The 18,447-nt window shown below is 39.4% G+C and overlaps 1 protein-coding gene across 1 annotated transcript in view; it reads left to right on the forward strand.

The window, feature by feature from the left end:
- Nucleotides 1-18,447, forward strand: part of adamts7 (a disintegrin-like and metallopeptidase (reprolysin type) with thrombospondin type 1 motif, 7) — a 115,009-nt gene that overhangs the window by 54,605 nt on the left and 41,957 nt on the right. The window contains exons 9-14 of the mRNA XM_008304630.1: nt 3,105-3,249; nt 11,269-11,361; nt 13,075-13,220; nt 16,068-16,237; nt 16,335-16,468; nt 17,961-18,081. Of these exons, the coding sequence (XP_008302852.1) occupies nt 3,105-3,249; nt 11,269-11,361; nt 13,075-13,220; nt 16,068-16,237; nt 16,335-16,468; nt 17,961-18,081 (809 nt within the window). The remainder of the gene's footprint in view (nt 1-3,104; nt 3,250-11,268; nt 11,362-13,074; nt 13,221-16,067; nt 16,238-16,334; nt 16,469-17,960; nt 18,082-18,447) is intronic.

An 18,447-nucleotide genomic window follows, 5' to 3' on the forward strand; every position in this document is an offset into this window, starting at 1 on the left:
CCCAGCCTTCTCTGCCACGCCGCCATGCACTCCTGGAAGGATTCTTCCAGGATCCTCTACAGCTCCGTCATTACAGCCATCTTGATGTCGTCCACATCTTTAAAACGGTTCCCTTGATGACCCCCTTGAGCTTGGAGAAGAGGAAAATATCCCACGGAGCCAGTGAGGGTGGGGTGAGTAGGGAGGTTGCTCCAGCACGGTGATGTTCTTCTCAGCCAGGAACTGTGGGATGCTCAGGGCGTTGTGAGCAGGTGTGTTGTCATGGTGAAGCAGCCACAACTCTGGCCTCTTCTCGCGCACTGAACGAAGCAAATGCTGCAGGATCTCTTTGTAGATGTGCTGGTTGATCGTCTGAAGGGGAATACTGATTGTTTGTAGTTATGGTTTGAAATACATCTTTTGTGACATCAGTCCTGGAACTTTTCTGACGCACCTCGTATATATATTTTTTTCTAAGTATATTAAAGCTTTGTAACATAGTTCTGCCTGTGAATCTAACTTCATAGTTATAAAGAACCTCGAGTGTAATTTCCAAAATCTTTTCCATAACTTCATTTGTTGGTTACGGACATCTTCCCTTGCGAATGTATCACTATTGACATTTGGAGAATACAGTTTTATACGTACCAGCTCGGCCATGTACGATCATAAAACTAAAATCCAAATCACAACACTCACATTTATTTAATGACCACAGGCTCGTCATAACCTCAGCAGAGCTTTCATTATGGAGATCTGATTTCTTTGTCGGCTCCAAAGAATCAAATGATTTTGTTTTTGTTTAAGATCACAAAAAGATTATTTCACTCTTCACAGTTGAAGTCAACACATTTGTGATTCACAGTTGTCAGTGTGTGTTTAAAGAATCTATTTACTGTTCTGTTTTTTTCTTTTTCAGTTAATCCCACATCAGTACATTAAGCGTGTAGGTTTGCGTCATCTTCAGCTGTATAAACTCAATGTCAACGCAGCTGCTGAGCAAGAAATTTTTAAATCGCTTTTTTCATTTTCACCAAAGTCATCCTGTGAATCCTAAATGTGACCCATCTGCACGAAATCAGTGGCATTGTTCCTTGAGCGATTATGCGTGAACAAAAGCGGGATGTTGCTACCACATAATCACGGGACAGGATTGGCTGGCGATGACACATTGCTCTCGGCGTCAAGTGATTTCCACGGCTTCTCCCTGGTGTTAGCGCTCTTGCACGCTGACGGTATCTGACAGCAACATGGAGCTCTGTAATATTATATACTACCTACATGTAGAAAACAACTAAATGGACCGATCTAAATAATAAACTCAAAGTCAATATTTTATCATGTGTCAACGTAATTCGGCCTGTATCTCGGATAGAGTCCAAGGCGTGACTGACTTTGTGCAGATGCGTCACAAATGATTAAATTCCTACCGAACTCCCTCATTTAGCACTCCTGTATCTTTCAGGTAATACAGTGTGATGCTGATAGATGACACCTAATTTCGTCCTGCTTTTGTAATTATTGCGACTGACAGAATTGAGTGTAATTGACGATGGGAAATAGAAGCTATAGTTAATTAATAACAAGGCTGTGCTCAGTCCTGTCAAAACTGACAACTTTTTCATTTTCATAGCATCATTTCAATCCAACCTTTCAGTGTTTCCACCGTCAGTAAATCTATTTTCAGTTCACTGTGTTACAGAATTAATGGCTGCGCTGCTGTAGAGCCTACAACATAAATATGCTGAAAGATAAATCAGTTGATTACGGCACGACTTAAGCATGGAACAAAGTGCACTGACGCTATCATCATGTCCATCCTAATGGTGTTTATAGTGGAGAAGTTAGTACATAGAACTGTGTATGTGGTGTACATGATTATAGTTCTATTTGCTGCTTTGTTAGCAAATCTGATCAGCATGTCTTCTCAGTGTCCTCTTACTCAACAGAAATAATGTCTTACTCTCAGTCACTCATAAGAAATATACACATCTCCAAGTCTTGCTTTTACAACATAATTAAGCCCTTGCACATCCCTCCACTTTACTAAATCAGTCAAATACAAACATTAATCCAGATAAAGCAGTGAGTATGAAGATAAACTTGCAGCAGCATTATTTCTGAAGATTCTGTTTTTATCAGTATGGATCGTAACCTTGCATTATTTTGAAGGATACTTGAAAACTCCCTTGTTGTTCTAATTGTCTTCTTTCCCTGCACGGCCAATTAGTCTGTTAATGCACTGTTTTTATAGCAGCAAATCATTTCCCTGGAGGAGTGCATCTTGATAGAAGACCGCAGTATTCATGCTGGTAATTAAAAGCACTTCAAGTTTGTTTATGTGTTCATTGCTAAGTTGAGGGAGGAGCAGTGGAGGATTATGAGCCTTTGTAGATACACTTAGATCAGTTATGACAGAAATGGATCATTACATCTCAAATGATCAGCTGCTCCACCATCTCCAATATCCCTGAAACTTCTCAATCATAAACTATGGATATTTGAATGGTATCTGTGAAATTTTACATTGATTGATCAAGTACTTTCCAAATTTTTATTTATTTGTAATAATATCTTAGGCACTAATAAAGACAAAAGCCTGATGTTCTCTCTTTTTTTTCCACATCATGACATTGATTCTGTTTCTGCAATATATAGGACAAGTAGATTAAATACTCTCTGATTATGAGTGAGTTGAAATGTGAAAATCCACTGAAGCTGCCATGAAAAGTCTCATCTTTGAACAGTGGTTTTATGTTAAAGCAAGTGTTTTTGGGTGAATTTTTAACTGTGTAGCCCCTTCAGTCTAACAGCAGTTCTCAGAATGTCTTAAGATTCGTGCCGCATTAAATTCTGTTGCTTATTCTGTGTGAAACCCTGCATGACATTTGGAACACAGTGGATTACCTGGAAAAACTGCGTGAACATCCCGATTTCAAGAGTAATTAGCATTTTTGTGAAAGTGTTCATGCTTGAAACGATCAACTGCACAAAGAGAATCTTTTTGTTTTCATAAAAGAACTATTGCTTTTCACACTGTGTGTCTAAAACAAAGAGTTCTTTGTAACCTGTGCTCACTGAAATCATTTTTTTATCTGTTCAACACCCTCTATCTTCCCTGACAGTCGCGGCTGGGGCTGGTGCCTGGACGATGCTCCGGGGAAGGACCGCTTGTCTCTGTCTACGGTGCTTCCCGGGGTTCTGTACAGCGCTGTCCATCAGTGTCAGCTGCAGTATGGATCTGGGTCAGTGCTCTGCGATGAAATGGATGTAAGGCTCTCTAAAACTATACATACATTAAAGTAATGGCTGCCTTTCTATCCCACATGTGCTTTTGATTTGACCTACCTGGAGCAGCATGTGTTGCTGTCAGCCTCCGTCACCTCCCCCTTGATGTTCTTCTGTCTTTGCTTGTTTTGCCTCCTTCTGTTTTTCTCTCGTGTACACAGTATAAAGCAGAAGTGAGCAAATCTCTGTGCAATATCTTTTAAATGCCAAATGATTCAGAATTGACTCATCTCAGAAAGTTCACTATTTCTAAGTTGACAAGTATTACAATTATCAAACCTGTCACAGTGACTACCGAAAATACAGGACCCAGTGTAGAAACACACCTGTGACACACAAACGGGAAAACCTGTGTTCATTAAAACTGAACTAAGTACACCTGTGATTCCATGTGAGTTCCATTAACTGCATTGGCATGATAATACAATGACCTGTGACTACTAGAGTCTTTCTGGTCTTGGACCTGTGGGCTGCGTCCATCTTCATGTCTGCATCACGGCTCCACGTGGAAAACAATTGGCAGAGGAACTGAAAAATCTGACTGAGACTTTACAATGATGGAAAAGGCTACAGACAGATTGGTGACCAACTATGAATCAGTGGAAACACAGCTGTAGCCGTAATTAGCAGGCATAGAACAAACCATAGTGCCACTAATTAGAGTTGCAGTAATTGTCCACCAAAATTTATACCACAGACAGTGTGCTGCTTGTACGTCTGAAATCACACAGACAAGTCCTTCAGACTTGGCACCAGGGGTTATCAATCAAAATCTGTGTTTCTGTGACAGCTCCAACAGTGTGAAGGACAGTGCATCAAAGCATCACCATCTATGAAAAGTGTTCAAGAAAGGCACCCACGCTTGCTGTTTGATACGAAGCTGCAAGATACAGTTTTCCAAATTACATAAAAAAAGAGGCCTTGATTGAATACTGGAAGCACATTCTTTGGTTGGATAATGGTCAAAATAATTTGGTTCAGCTTAGTTGTGGTGTAGCATGTGTGGTTGAATCTGGCCAGGACTGCCACAGTGAATAGCTAGTCCCAACAGTGAAGCACGGAGGTGGGAGTGTGATGATTCGGGGCTGCATGAAGTGTGTTAGACTCCAGGGGGATTACTTGGAAGGGGAAGACTTGTAGTTTATAGTTTGGATTTGAAACATATCTTTTGTGACACCAGTCCTGGGACTTTTCTGACACACTTTGTTTATGTAAATGGAATCAAGAATGCTTGTGGATATACCACATTTACTGGCTGACAAGACGACTTCCATTCTGCAGAAGTTTGACAGAAAAGGAATCTTAAGCACACTGCTCAAAATCACCCAAGAGTTTTTAGCGAAGAACAAAGTAAGAACTGTGTCCTGGCCAAGTAATTTGCCTGACTTGAATCCAACAGAACAACTTTGGGGTATTTTAAACAGAAAAGCAGAGCAAAACAACCCCTTCAGCAAAGAGCAGCTGACAAAAATGGTCTCTGTAGAGTGGCTGAAAATCTTTCTTAGAATGTTTTTTTAAATCATAAATGCCGAGGAGGATCGATTCTGCCATTTAAAATAAAGGTGGATGTTCTAAGTATTAAAAAAAATGAAAGAGTTCAATCTCGTCAGTGAAAGATGTGTTGACCTTTGTTGCACTGAGGTCCTGCTGTGGAGCCTGTGTTTTTAACACAGTCAGTCTCAGCTATTACTGTTCAGCTTGACAACATTGAAACACTGGATGATGATATTGCATGTATGGTGAGAAACACTTGTGTTGCATTCTGTATACACACCCTTTATTCTTTGCCCTGTGTTTGACTGCTTTGTTTCTGACTGGTCTTCAATTCTAACCCCTTTAAGGAGAATATTAAGATAGTAAGTTAAAATATTACCCAAAAATCTCACTGATTCTGCCTTCTTGTTGCCCTGTTCTCTGTGTTTTCCAGCCTGCGTACACCCCACAGTTAACCTAACTCAGTAAATAAAGGCAGGATGTATGTACCCTCAGAGGAGAAAACCACCAGTGTCTGATCACACAGTAATAACAGCATGGAAATTACATTCCTACAAAAACGTGTTCAATTCAGACCACTTGAAGGATAAAACAGTAATCACGGTCGTACCATGTAGAAGAGCCACAAGGCAAACAAACAGTAGCTTGAAAAGCAATCCGTTATTGTGTTACCAACATTGTCAACATCCTGAAGGAATCCGCGACACAAATTTAAACCCAATCCACCCAGCTTGGGTCAATTCACTGCTTTGAGTCCTCGCATGTGTTTTGTTCAATCTGCTGTGGCACAACACACACTAAATAGATTATTTAATATGTTCTGGGGCCGAGGGCACATTCTGTTTAGTGTGGATGTATTATATTTAAGCTGATTGGGTTCAAGAATGGTGTCTGCAAATTTAATTTACTGCTTCCTCAATCATTATTTGGGGCCGTGTGGTTGTACCTAATCCAGACATAGACTGGATAATAACTGCTCTGCTTCTTGCTAATGTGCAGATTTAACCAATCCTCATTACACAGAACTTTGTGCTCTCTTGCCATTAGCAATTCATAACCAAACCCACTCAGATGGAGCGTTAAAAGCTCAGTGTGACCTTTCGAATGCTGGATCTTTGAGAGGCTGTTCTATCAGCAATTATCTCACAATCTCCCCACTGAGACGAAACACAGTAAATTTCTGATTTCTATCAACCCTGACAGACGCACATGAAGAGGAGGCGGTGACGTCAGTGCGGGTTGTAGCTCAGTGTCTCAGGCTGCATTTAGACTGACTGAGCGCTGTATAAAAAGACTCTAAGAGTGTCTGTCCCTTAAGATTAATTCTGATTCCAGAAGCCCAGTTTGAATCACACTTCTACAGTTTTGAGGCTTATTAGACGCTTATTAGACGTAATTCAAAAGCATTTCAAATAGACATTGTGACCCTCTGAACACCTCCGAAAGACGTGGTTTTTTTTTCGGGAAATTGCCAAAATTACTCCATTTATCCGAGACAGAAACTGAAAAAACTAAAAGAATTGATGGATAAATATCATCCAGATGGTTCTTAAGATCTGTGACACGCATTTCAGATGGAAAAAATCACCAAATTTGAGTTTGATATTTTATCAAAATCAATTTATTCTGCTTGTCTGACTTAAAAAATCCTGAAAAATAAACCATCTGCTCTAATTAGATTCTATTTTAAGAAAGGATCTGCAAACTGAAGTCATTCATAACAAAAATTCAGGGATGTTTTAGTTAAAATGAGCTCAACTACAGCTGTATGTACAAGTATGAAAACAAATACAAATGTAAGTAGTAAAATATCTATAGTATGCGGTGTCACCATTTTTTGGAACATCTGTGGGACACTTGTAAAAAAGTAAAAAAGTACTTGTTGATTTCATTATTTTCCCCCATTTTTGTAAAGGAAATTGGACTTTCATGTTTTTTCTTTGTTCATAATTTATGGCATTACGACTTCTTCATACTACTATAGGACATGTTTGAGTTCTCTCTACTTCTAGTCATGATTTTGCTGTTTCCATAGAGGTGCAGGATTTTATATTGCAGTGAAAAATGAGTCCACAGTGAGGAAAAATGTGACGGAAGCAAAAGGTGCTGTTGTGTCTGCATAAAATCACAATCACAGCCTAAAGGTAAACACTAAATAGTAGTAATAAAAAGACGATAACCCTTTTTACTTTGTCATTGATTGACAAATCAATATAGAAAGCTGTGCAGCACATAATAACATGGTGTGTACCGTGCCACAGAGGTTAATGCAGGTCTTGCTTTGCTTTATATTTTCCCTCCCAGTCATTTCTGTCAGCGATGTTTTTAAAATATGAGCATGACAAAGTGTTTTCAGACACTCTTGAGGAAAATATATTTGTGGTGTTGCAGTGTGTTGCTCGCATGAATAGTGACAAAAAATGGTTTCTGTTAGGAATTAATTAAAACGATGTTGTAAAGATTAAACCTTGGCTCCTTCCTCACCTCTGCACTTCTGGCTAATGATTCCTCGAGGTGGTGTGAATGCCCGATAGCCATTTTCCTTTTTTTTTTTTTTGGATCGGTATCTCCCATCTTGAAGGGGTTCCAGAAGCTATCTGAACATCCGACGAGCAGCTATCTTGGCGTTTACTTGAGCCCTGAGGGTTTTTCTAACAGCCTGGAGGTTGCTGTTTGTGTGAGCACCTCAGCAGGGCCTGACAAGCTGACATCACTTCTTTTTTCTTTTTTTTTTTTAAATGCATGCAACCCGCGTCTCATTTATGCATCATAGAATTATGACACGAACTGGATTTAAACCAACTGCATAAATATAAATCTCATCTTGTGTTGCTGGCGGTGGTGACGTGGATAATGTATGACATGAAGCGACCTCAGCATTGAAGCTAATGGCTGAAGGATTTTATTCGCTGAGTGTTTTTGACGTATAGAGTCGGTACACACACACCGTTTTTGACACTGAATTTTTGTGATTAACTCCTGCAGGGGAGTATTTTCCTTTCAGAGTCTCGAAGGTGTGCAAGGCTGCTGAATGTTATAGCTGGGAGCAAATATGAATAAACCATACATGCAACTACATGAGGCAGGGAGCTTTTAAAACTGGACAGATGGAGACCACACATGCATTTTTCCACCAATACTGTAGTTTTATATATAGTTTCTCTCTATAAAATAAAGCTACAACATGTTAAGAGTTTACAGGCTGCCTCCTGGATTAAAAAAACAACCGTGTGCTGCTTCCACATTTACAACGCCATCAGCCTGCTGTGTGAAAATTCAACAAATCCAGTCGGGTTACAAAACCCCACTCACATGGTTTCATAAGAGTTTCTTTTTTATTGCATGGTAACCAAGTGCTTCCCCTGTTTGCTTGTAAACACATGTAGTTAACAGTCATCGTTTTGCACCAAAATGTATGAAGTGCATCTGTGAGGCCTCGTAAAATTACTTGGAAAGCAGTTGTTTAGAAACTTGCACTGCTACGCATCAGCCAGCAGCCTTCTTTCTTCATAGCATGAATTCATTCTGCTCTTTTACCTTCCTGCTTCCATTAATTGGCAGGAATGTGAACATGCAGTGTGTGTTATCATGAGCAGGGAAGCACAGCAGGAGATGCAAGCAAAAGTGGGTGTTGCTGCTTGTTAAAGGCGTCCTCTGGTGAAAATCTAGTTTTTTTTTTAGCCTTAATACGTGCATGTTGTGTCTTTTTATAGGCTAGAAGACAATTAATGAACAAACAAGCCGTCTACTGCACCATGGCAGAATGTTTCCACCCTGAAACTGCAGTGTGTCGATGACAAAAAGAAGACTTCTTAGGCTTCACATGTTGCAAACCTGATCCTGTCAGCTTGCATTGTGTCGTGTGCTGTGTTCATTTTTCTTCAGAATCACGAGTGCGTCTCAAAAAATATATGTTCTGTACTCAGTAAATGTCAAGTGAAATATTTTAAGACATTTTTTGTTTCAAGTTTGACAGATAGCTCATGCAAATGTAAAATCCAGTCTCTCAGATTATTAAAATATTTCATAAGATCAATCAAAAAGGGATTTACAATCCAGAAATGTCCAACTTCTAATAAGTATGTCTGTTTATACATTTAATACTTTGTTGGGGCTCCTTTATAACAAATTACTGCGTCAGTGCTGCATGAGATTGAAGCGACCAGCCCGATGCACTGCTGATTTGATAGCAGCTGTTTAAATAGTTGTTGACTCAAACTTAAAATGAAATATTCTAATATTCTGACAAACAGGATTTCAGATTTTTATGATTTTATTCAAGCCATAATCATCTAAATTCAAACATATTTCACTTTATGTGTTGTGAGTCTAGAATGTAACATGATTTGACTTTATTAAAGTCTCTTTCTTTTCACAATATTCTATTTTTTAAGCTGCAATAGTAGTGTTAAGGTTGGCGTAGATGAGTTCAGTGGTTTCATAGATCTGCGCATTCTAGAGGAAGAGGCATTAGAGTTACAGCTAAATCATTTAAAAGGCATGAGGGGCTCAACTAACAACTAAACAACTAGTTTAGAACAACTAAAGGGGGACTTTATTGGGGTTGGTGTATAGTAGCATCAGTAGGAAACACTTTTATTTGATTTTATTTTCAGTCACAGTCTCTATTAAAGTCCTTGTAGGTCTACTGCGATCTGTAATAATGTGTTTTGTCTTCAGTAACAGCACAGGCCCACCTGTCAACACTCAGCTTCTTCTGTGACTGTGTCTACAGTTAAATATCTATAATGGCATGGATGATTTCAAATGGGGTTCCCTGACACACATAATAACAACTATGACATGTTTACGATCATTTTTAATTGAAAAATATCTCTAAGTTTGAGCTCTTAAATTTAAAAGACTATGAAGACTATTTTTAGAATATTTATTCTGACTCTTTCTACTCTGTCATTCATTCAACATAACAATAATGTGCAAATGACCCTCAGCCTAGTCGGAGTAACTGTTGCATAATAACATCTTGTTTTATTTTCTTATTCAGTTGAAGCTTGCTTTGTAATGTGTTATTTTTATTTATCCAAAAATCTAAAGTGTATTAAAACATTCAGATGACAAAGCTTAACTCTAGCATCTGTTACCATAATTACACAAAACCCAAACTAGAATTCAGGAATATAAAAATGCACACAAAGGCAACGACGACGATGATAATTGTGATTATGTACATAATAGCTTTTGCCCACTTGCGCTGCCTCAGGTTGGCTGTTCCTGCTGCAGCTGAAGGAAACCGAGTTGACTGGTTTTAATGCTGTTTCAGGACAAACGTGTGCAGGAAAGACTTAAAAACTTAAAAACTGTACATCAACAGAGGAAAAGGGAAACGCAATTACAATGCAAAGGAAACACTTTGACCTTCAAGAAATGCTTTATTTCAACAAATACAAATATTTACTTTTGTATTTAATCAGATTTAACAAACCTTTTGTTGCAACTATAGATGAAAATATGAATTATTGATAAGATAAATTTAAAGCTTGAGCTTAGGAGATGGTTAGCTCAGCTTAGCATAAAGCCTGAAGTTGAGGTGAAACAGCAGACCTGGCCAGCTTTAAAGGTAACATCTGCCAGGATTCTCAGTAAATCCTATCTTATATATGTTTGGTCAGCAGAAATACTCCCCGACGCAGCGACACACAGCAGTTAATGACGGCTGTGGTGGTTTCTTGGCCGGGCTGCCTGATGATAAACCTCCAGGAATTTACTGTGTCAGTTAATAATCCGCCACAAAACCCACCATTAAACCCCGGCGTGTTGCTTTAACACTTTGATTTCAGCTCAGATCAAACAAGCGTGATATAAGGAGTTAATTAGTCAGCTGAAGAGTTTGTTTTTTGAGCCAGACTTCCTGTTTCCACTGTAAGCAAAGTTAATTGACTTCAGACTCGCAGACACGACAGAGATAACTCTGGAAAGCCTCAAAAAGCCAAACTGCTGCTTGAAATTATAGATTTTAAACTGGTGTGCACATTTTACGTACAGAAAGGTCTTTAAAAACTCTCAGAATTGGACCTGATGCACGGAAGTAATGGCAGCATCTAAGGATGAAAGAACAGAAATGCTCACACACAACCCGAGGCTGTCTTTTCATATGGACTTTATGATGAAGGTGGGAGATCAGCGGTCCTCGCCGAATAGCGTCTGCATGTAATCCTTATCTGATGTGCTGCTTCTGAACAGATGACGCGTCTTATCTCTCAAAGCAAGGACAAACGTTAGGCATTGTGAGTCGGGTTGCACTTTATCTGTCAATACTAATGACATCTTTTTGAACTCAAGTGGAACCGCAAAGTTCAGGCAGACAAATATTGTAAATCAAACTATGGAGGGATGAAAGGCCTGCGTTGACAGACAGAATGTAGGCTACATAAAGGAAAAATACCAGCAGCTACAATCACTGCTAGAGCACCAAATGCTGATATTTTTAATGACTTATCTCTGTTTGTGTACTCGTGTTGTGGAAATAAGCTCTGTGTGTTTTCTCAGAATGTCTGCAGCACTTTGTGGTGCACCGTGGGAACAACCTGCCACTCAAAGCTGGACGGAGCTGTGGATGGAACGAGCTGCGGTGAGGACAAGGTGAGTTTTCATTTGATAACAAGGAAAGGACGGAGCAGGGGGGGTGTGATAAGAATTCAGATTTTTCTTAGCGATAGGCAACAATCTTTTATGTCTGTAGGAAAGGCCCTGGTTTCGTAGAAGTCTTTATTATCTGCAGTTTGTAAAAGTTGCATTTGACTGAGATGAAATCAGTCAACATGGGGAAACAAGGCAAGATTTTTGGAACATCAACCGCAATCCTTTAAATATGGTCACGTTCATGAAGACTGAACTGTAAATCATTCCTTTGTTAACAGTGTTATTATAATAATACTGAAGGATGATGATTGTGGTATTAGAAAACTACATCAACACAATCTGTAGCATCAGTTTCTTTGTGCCAGATAAGTGCAACCTGTAACACCCCAGATTACCATTAAAAAACATTAAAGCTAAATAATGCCACTATAATAATGATTTTTTTTTTCAAAGCAAACTAGTTCATTAAAAACTTTTAAAAAGGATTTTTTTTGTACAATAGTTCACCGTCGCATGTCATCATTAATTTAGTAAATGACATTTAAAATGACAGTAATTATATAGTTGTGTGTAAAGGTCAATTCAAGTCACAATCAGTCAATTGAGTTCAATTAAATCAACAGACGATGAGCCAAAGTGCTTTCTAATTTAGAAATCAAATTATTGTCACAAGTTTCTCTAACAAGTTCAAACGGTTTCTTTCAGGTAGCATGTTTGCATATTTTTTTTCTGAGAGTCATTGTTTGAGTTGATGGAAGTGTATTCAGTGGTGGACTTAGTTCCAGTGGATTATCTGCATCCACTTTATATCACTGCAGGAGTTCTATGTGCAGAAGAACCCCAACACAATTTTGAAATACATAGTGCATCACAACACAGACTTTAAAATGTTCTGTGTGTATTTTGGAAAAAATGGTTCATGCAAATGACACTAGATTTATTTCTGACCAGTAAGATGTTTGTTTAGTCATTAGTCTGACTCACCAGATGTGCGCTGTCTGTCTTACAGTCTGTAAAAACAGAAGTCTGTAGCTCCTTTAATTGAGTGCTCATGTACTGTATGTATTTCATGTATTTATGCCTTGTAGTGATTATATATTATTTATTGTTTGTGTTGTATTGTTGTAAGGCTTGTTGCTGCCCTCTTGGCCAGAGCTCCCTTGCAAAAGAGACGCCAATCTCAATGGGACTCACCTGGTGAAATAAAGGTTAAATAAGAAATAAAAAAACCTGTTGCACATTTTCACGTTGCAATTTTCAAAATCCCCATCACTTCAATAAACGACAATCTTGAGGCTAGCAACATATCACAATGAAAACATCAAGTTTAGCAGATGATTTGGATCATGCAGTAAGGCAGCACTGCTATTTTTGTGTGAATTAGCCTCTTTAATGACTCCTTGTGTGCAAATATTCCACCAAAACAATCCCCACTATCACGATTTTGCAGGTAAGATGCTGATCCATCTTTGCATTAGCGCTGCACAATACCATTCAATTAAAGAAGCACAAACAAGGCAGAGCATCTTTTCCCTCTGTAGTAGGATGATGATGATGCTGATGATGATGAGGATGATGAGGATGATGATGCTGATGATGATGATGATGATGATGAGGATGAGGATGATGAGGATGAGGATGAGATGCAGTCAGACCATTGTATTCTGCAGGCATGGTTTATTAATAAATACAACCTCTGGTGTTTTTCACTAGTGGTGTTTCAGTGGGGAGTGCGTCGCAGTTGGACAGCAGCCTGAGGTGGTGAACGGCGGCTGGGCGTCCTGGGGCGAGTGGTCGGCCTGCTCCAGGACCTGTGGGGCTGGAGTCCAGAGTGCCGAAAGAGACTGCGACAACCCCGTGTAAGTTTAGTTGTTTGCTCATTTTATTCCTCCTACTTGAATAACAAAATAGAAAACATGCATCTGAATGTGATTAAAATTCCATCCAACCTTTAACAGCTGATAAACAAAGCACAACAACATGAGTAAAATAAAATGCTTTTTCACAAACTTCTTGTACTTCGATGACAGTTTGTCAGTCCGTATGAACAAGAAGAGATGTTTTGAGGCAAACCGGAGCAGGTGGCCTCCTTTGATTGATGTATAGATAATGAAAGAAGCAGCAGGACATCATTTAATTCACACATTTTCATTCTCTAGTAGCCTGCAGGTGACAGTGTTACAGGGAGATCAGGAAAGGGGACCCAAAAAGAAGACTCCAGACAGTATATTTGATATTTGAACAAAAAGAACTTCAGTAAAACTTACTGGAGGTAAAAGAAAAGACTGGCAGGGAAGCAAACTGTAGTGGTTGGAAAATCCATCCATGCAGAATCCAACTGAAATTCTCCAAATGAGGAAAGGAGGTGAAATGGTAAAGGGGAACCAAATTAAAGCACAAAATAACACAAGAAATGACACAAGCGAAGAGAATATTCCAATACATCCCCAACAAAAACCTGACATCACCACAAAAACTGTTAGTTATCCACAGAGTAAAGCCAAAAGAACATATTAAGACAGATGGATTTCAATATATCATGTTTTTGTTGAGTTGCAGTTTCATTTGTAAATACATTTTCTTAATGAATACCCATTAATATTCTATTAGCTGGTTTTTATTGTTCCTGAATATTGAGAAAGACAAACACCACAGATTATTCGCTACCTCCAAACAAGAGAAATGTTCCTGCTGTTTTGTGTGAAATAGAAAATATGTTTTCTCTTTAATTTACTCAAATTGGACCTCAATCAATCGTGAAAACAAAAAAGCTTTTGAAAAATTAAGTAGTGAGGTGCGAAAAGAAATCATGTAATAATTTTAACGCACATTTTTAACACCAAACATCAATGAACCTTCCTTGGTAATTATTGGTCCTTCAAAACCAAAAGATTTCAAAGATGCTTTTCAGTAATTGTAGCCATTTAACAGAAACAGGTCGGCCTCTTCCATTGACGGTCCTTGAATTTGAACATTTGAAAACATGTTTGGTGCAAAAAGAAACAAAATAACAATCCTGAGATAAGCAGAGAAAAATACGTGCTTTCTTGTGAAACTTGCAGCCATGACTGTCTGAGGTTCATTTTTTTATGTTCATCTGGTGTGTTAAATGTTGTACATGCAACTGTTTGTAAGCTTTAAATAAGACATTTGAGGGGACTTAAAAAGTTCTCAGCCTCACCTGGAAACAAGGGGCGTGACTCCCATTTTGGGGCATAACTATAGATAATAAGGCCTTATGTCACTGTCAACAAAAAATCAAATATTCGGAGCAATCAAAGAAAAAAGGAGAGGAAAGCTTGGAGCTGCAGTGTTGTTGCTCCTGGACAATCATCTGTCCACACAGCAAATAAGGTGTTAGAAGCAGACAAATAAACGATTGCCTCGTGCACCTTACTCACCCGACATGCATCGTCTGGTTTCTAGAAGTCAAATGGTTTCTGCCTGTACCGACTGGATGGACACATTGTTTTTTCTTCAGTTGCTCCAAATTGTGAGTTTCAGTGGACAGTGATATAAGACTTTATCAGTGGTGGACTGTGCATGTTACTCCGAGGCCTTCAGTGGCGTCCTACATGAATCAAACCACGTCTTAACACCGTCATTATGACGCCACGGCTATAGAAACCATCAGTATTATGCAGAAAGGCAGCATAACAGGACATTGCATTGCAGACAGGTATCTCATGTAGTGAGATTGAACGCCATCACTAAACCCAGTTAAAACAATTCAACAAGTCTCCATTAACTGCAGTCACAGCTGCACCACATACATCACATCTAACAGGAGCATCAATATCAACCCAATAAAATGACAAATATTTTACTCACCAAAATTTTTGATTATTTGAACACAATCTACATCCTTCTTTCTTTCCTCATGAGGAGTTCAGTCACTCTGTTGAGCAGATAATCCGTGTGTTTCACTTCCAACAATAAGTCCTGTTCTGTCGTCATGGAGTCTGACGCTGAAAGTCGGGTCTGTCCAGTTTGTTTCTGCCATGAGTTTGAATTCGCTTTAAGGCTGAGAATGTCTGCTTGCTTAAGTTAAATAATAACCAAAAAACAATACTTTTACGATAAACTTTTAGCTTGTGCAGGTTGCTGTAGATACAAACCGTTAGCTTTGGCTGAGCTCTCTGACCATCCAATCAGAGGACGTCAAAGCGCTGACGTCATCGTAGGCCTGCTCGATGGCCCTGGGACCACCAACTCTTAATCTGATTGGTACAAGCAACAGTTTCATTGAAATGTATTTTAAGCTACAGGCGCCTGCACTGTTGATTCTGAAGGCCTCAGGGCAGATTTCTGTGACCCTGGAAACACATGATGGCTGAAATATGATTGGATTAAAAAAAAAAAAGCTCCAATATAAACATACGCTGCTAGAAGCACACCAGCCCAGAAGCAGGCTATGAAATGAGGAGAAGAGACTATTGGTTGGGAATTATGTAAAAGATTAATGTGAAAATATTACACCACAAGTCAGTGATTCTGACAGAGTTAAGGCCAGCAGAGACAGCACACCACTGGGCTTTATAGTGTACAGTTATGCCCCAGAATGTGATGAGAGTTGTTTCTGGGTGAGGGCGAGACATTTTTGAAGCACCCTCGTACATATCTAAAGCTTTTCCTCTTTACTTTCAAAGTTTTCACTCATAAAAGTCAATGAGCAGCACTGAAAGGACGTTCTGACAATCTTTCAGTCCAAAGTACAGAGGGAAGTATTGTCTGGGGGAGCGACGGAGGTATAAGATCTGTAACACGGCACCATGTCCTGAGGAGCTGCCCAGCTTCAGAAACATCCAGTGCAGCCACTTCAACACGCTGCCATACAAGGGCCAGTTCTACAAGTGGGAATCAGTCATCAACAGAGGTCAGAAGAACAACTTGCTTCTATACACAACAGCACATTTCAGATCTAGCGTCACAGTTTCTTCCTTTTACTGTCGGGTCTCTCTGAACTCCCTCAGTCGACCCCTGTGAGCTGCACTGCCGTCCTCTGAACGAACACTTCTCTGAGAAGATGCGGGACGCCGTAACCGACGGGACGCCGTGCTACGAAGGCAGCAAAAGCCGAGATATGTGCATCAATGGCATCTGTAAGGTATCAATACTGCACACACGAGTCCAAACTTGTTTCAGTTGTTTTTCCTCAGTGTTTTCTGAGTCGTGTTTGTACTGATTCACCTCGATTCTTGTGTTTGCTTCATTTCGGTGCAGTTCCGCTTTGTTAGCCGTGCAGTGGATTAAACTGAGCCTCACTTTGTTTTCTCTGCAGGCGATTGTTTGTACATTTGACATTCTGCGTGACAATGAGCACGCTGATAGAAAAATGTGTTGGCTGTTATCTCCTCTGATAGCAGCCTGTTGTCGCCTATCACCCCGGGTTAAAATGCCACTCACTGACATCCGGCCTGGTTTGGATACCGACCGGACAGCAGCCACGAACTCTGGGCTCTGACTTGATGACATTTTGTGACATTTTTGTCAGGCACCCACTGACGTCCCTGCCATAATTTGTGTCTTGGAAAATCAGACAAATCAGTATATATATTTTTTAAATTTTAAATGAACAGCTGATATGTGATCAAGGAGTAGATCCAGAGTATCAAAACGAAACTTTTTGTCAGTGATGCAAAGTAACTGAGGGCATAATAACCTTTAAAATATAATAAAGAACAAAAATGTGATCAAACTGATAAATAATTGATTTCTCGGGGGACGCCAAAAGCTACCCAAGAGCACCGAATTACAATAATTAAATTTGGCTCTACCTCTAAGCATTAAAGCATCAATAATAATAATTTAAAGTAGTATATTCTGCTGCTAATACATTTCACTAAAGCCCCTCTTTGGGGAAAATTCTGTTTTTAAAGGTGCTGTCGATATGCTAGAGGGAATATGAGCAAATGAAGCCGTCGACACCACTGCTGAGCATTTTCCCCTAAAAACTGCAATGCACTGATGACAAACACCGATCAGACTTTAAAGGTTTCATATGTAAGAAACTGACGAATCTGGTCCCGTCGACATGCAAGGTGGTGCTTCTCAAATCATTTTTCTTCTTTGAAATTCCGAGTTTGGTTTCACATATATGCGAATACACGAATGTCACAACTTGCCATTAGAGGAGAGAAGTTCTGCAGTGTTCGAGCAGCGTTACAGGTGAGCTGGTGTGCACGAGCTGCAGCGAGGGACGTCATAGATCTGCATATTTTAAAGCAAACAATGGTAGAGAGTTACATCCAAACCATTTTAGGACAGGAAGGGCTTATTTATATGGAAAACGATGTCATTTGCATCACATATTTGATCTATTTCTGCACCAGGTGGGAGCAGCAGCACTGACAGAAATGACAAAGCAGCACTGATCAGTTTTACTCTATTTATTAACAAGGCATAGATTTGTAAGGCAGCAAAGTGTCTCTGCTGTACTTCATCTGTTTAAAGTTTAATCAAGCTCTCATAAAAATTTGGCACTAATCGCAATCTTTTAAGAAGCTAATGATAACTGACATCCCAAACGGCGACACGTCTGTTATCATTATGATGGATCTTTTTTTTTTCCTTTTTTTTGTGTGTTGTGTGCGTGACAGAATATCGGCTGTGATTACGTGATCGACTCCAGCGCTGTGGAGGATCGCTGTGGGGTCTGTCACGGGAACGGGTCCACCTGTACGACTGTGAAGAGAACGTTTGAAGAGAGTGAAGGACTCGGTATGTTTGGGACTCGTTTTGCTCTAACAGTAGGACTTTTCACAGACAATATTTGACATGTCACTAAAGGAAAACTGCTTGTTGTATTATTACATAATATTTCTGCAGTCATAAAGGGACCAAACCATGTCAGCGAAGTGTGTTTCATACACTTGTTCAGTTGCTGAATGTGATTGTTTTGGCCACAATAAGAAGGATTTACTGTATTTTATCATTTATGACAATACTGAGTAAAATTTAGAAGAAAGCTGTAATATTTTAACACTCTTAACTAAGCATTTGCAGACAGTTGTGAAGAAAACGTCACCTCTTTTTTCCCCCTTTGATATGTTGCTATAAACCAAAAACAGTCCAATAAGGTATTTT

Source organism: Stegastes partitus, unplaced genomic scaffold, assembly GCF_000690725.1.
Source record: "Stegastes partitus isolate 25-593 unplaced genomic scaffold, Stegastes_partitus-1.0.2 Scaffold41, whole genome shotgun sequence".
NCBI classification, from domain to species: domain Eukaryota; kingdom Metazoa; phylum Chordata; class Actinopteri; family Pomacentridae; genus Stegastes; species Stegastes partitus.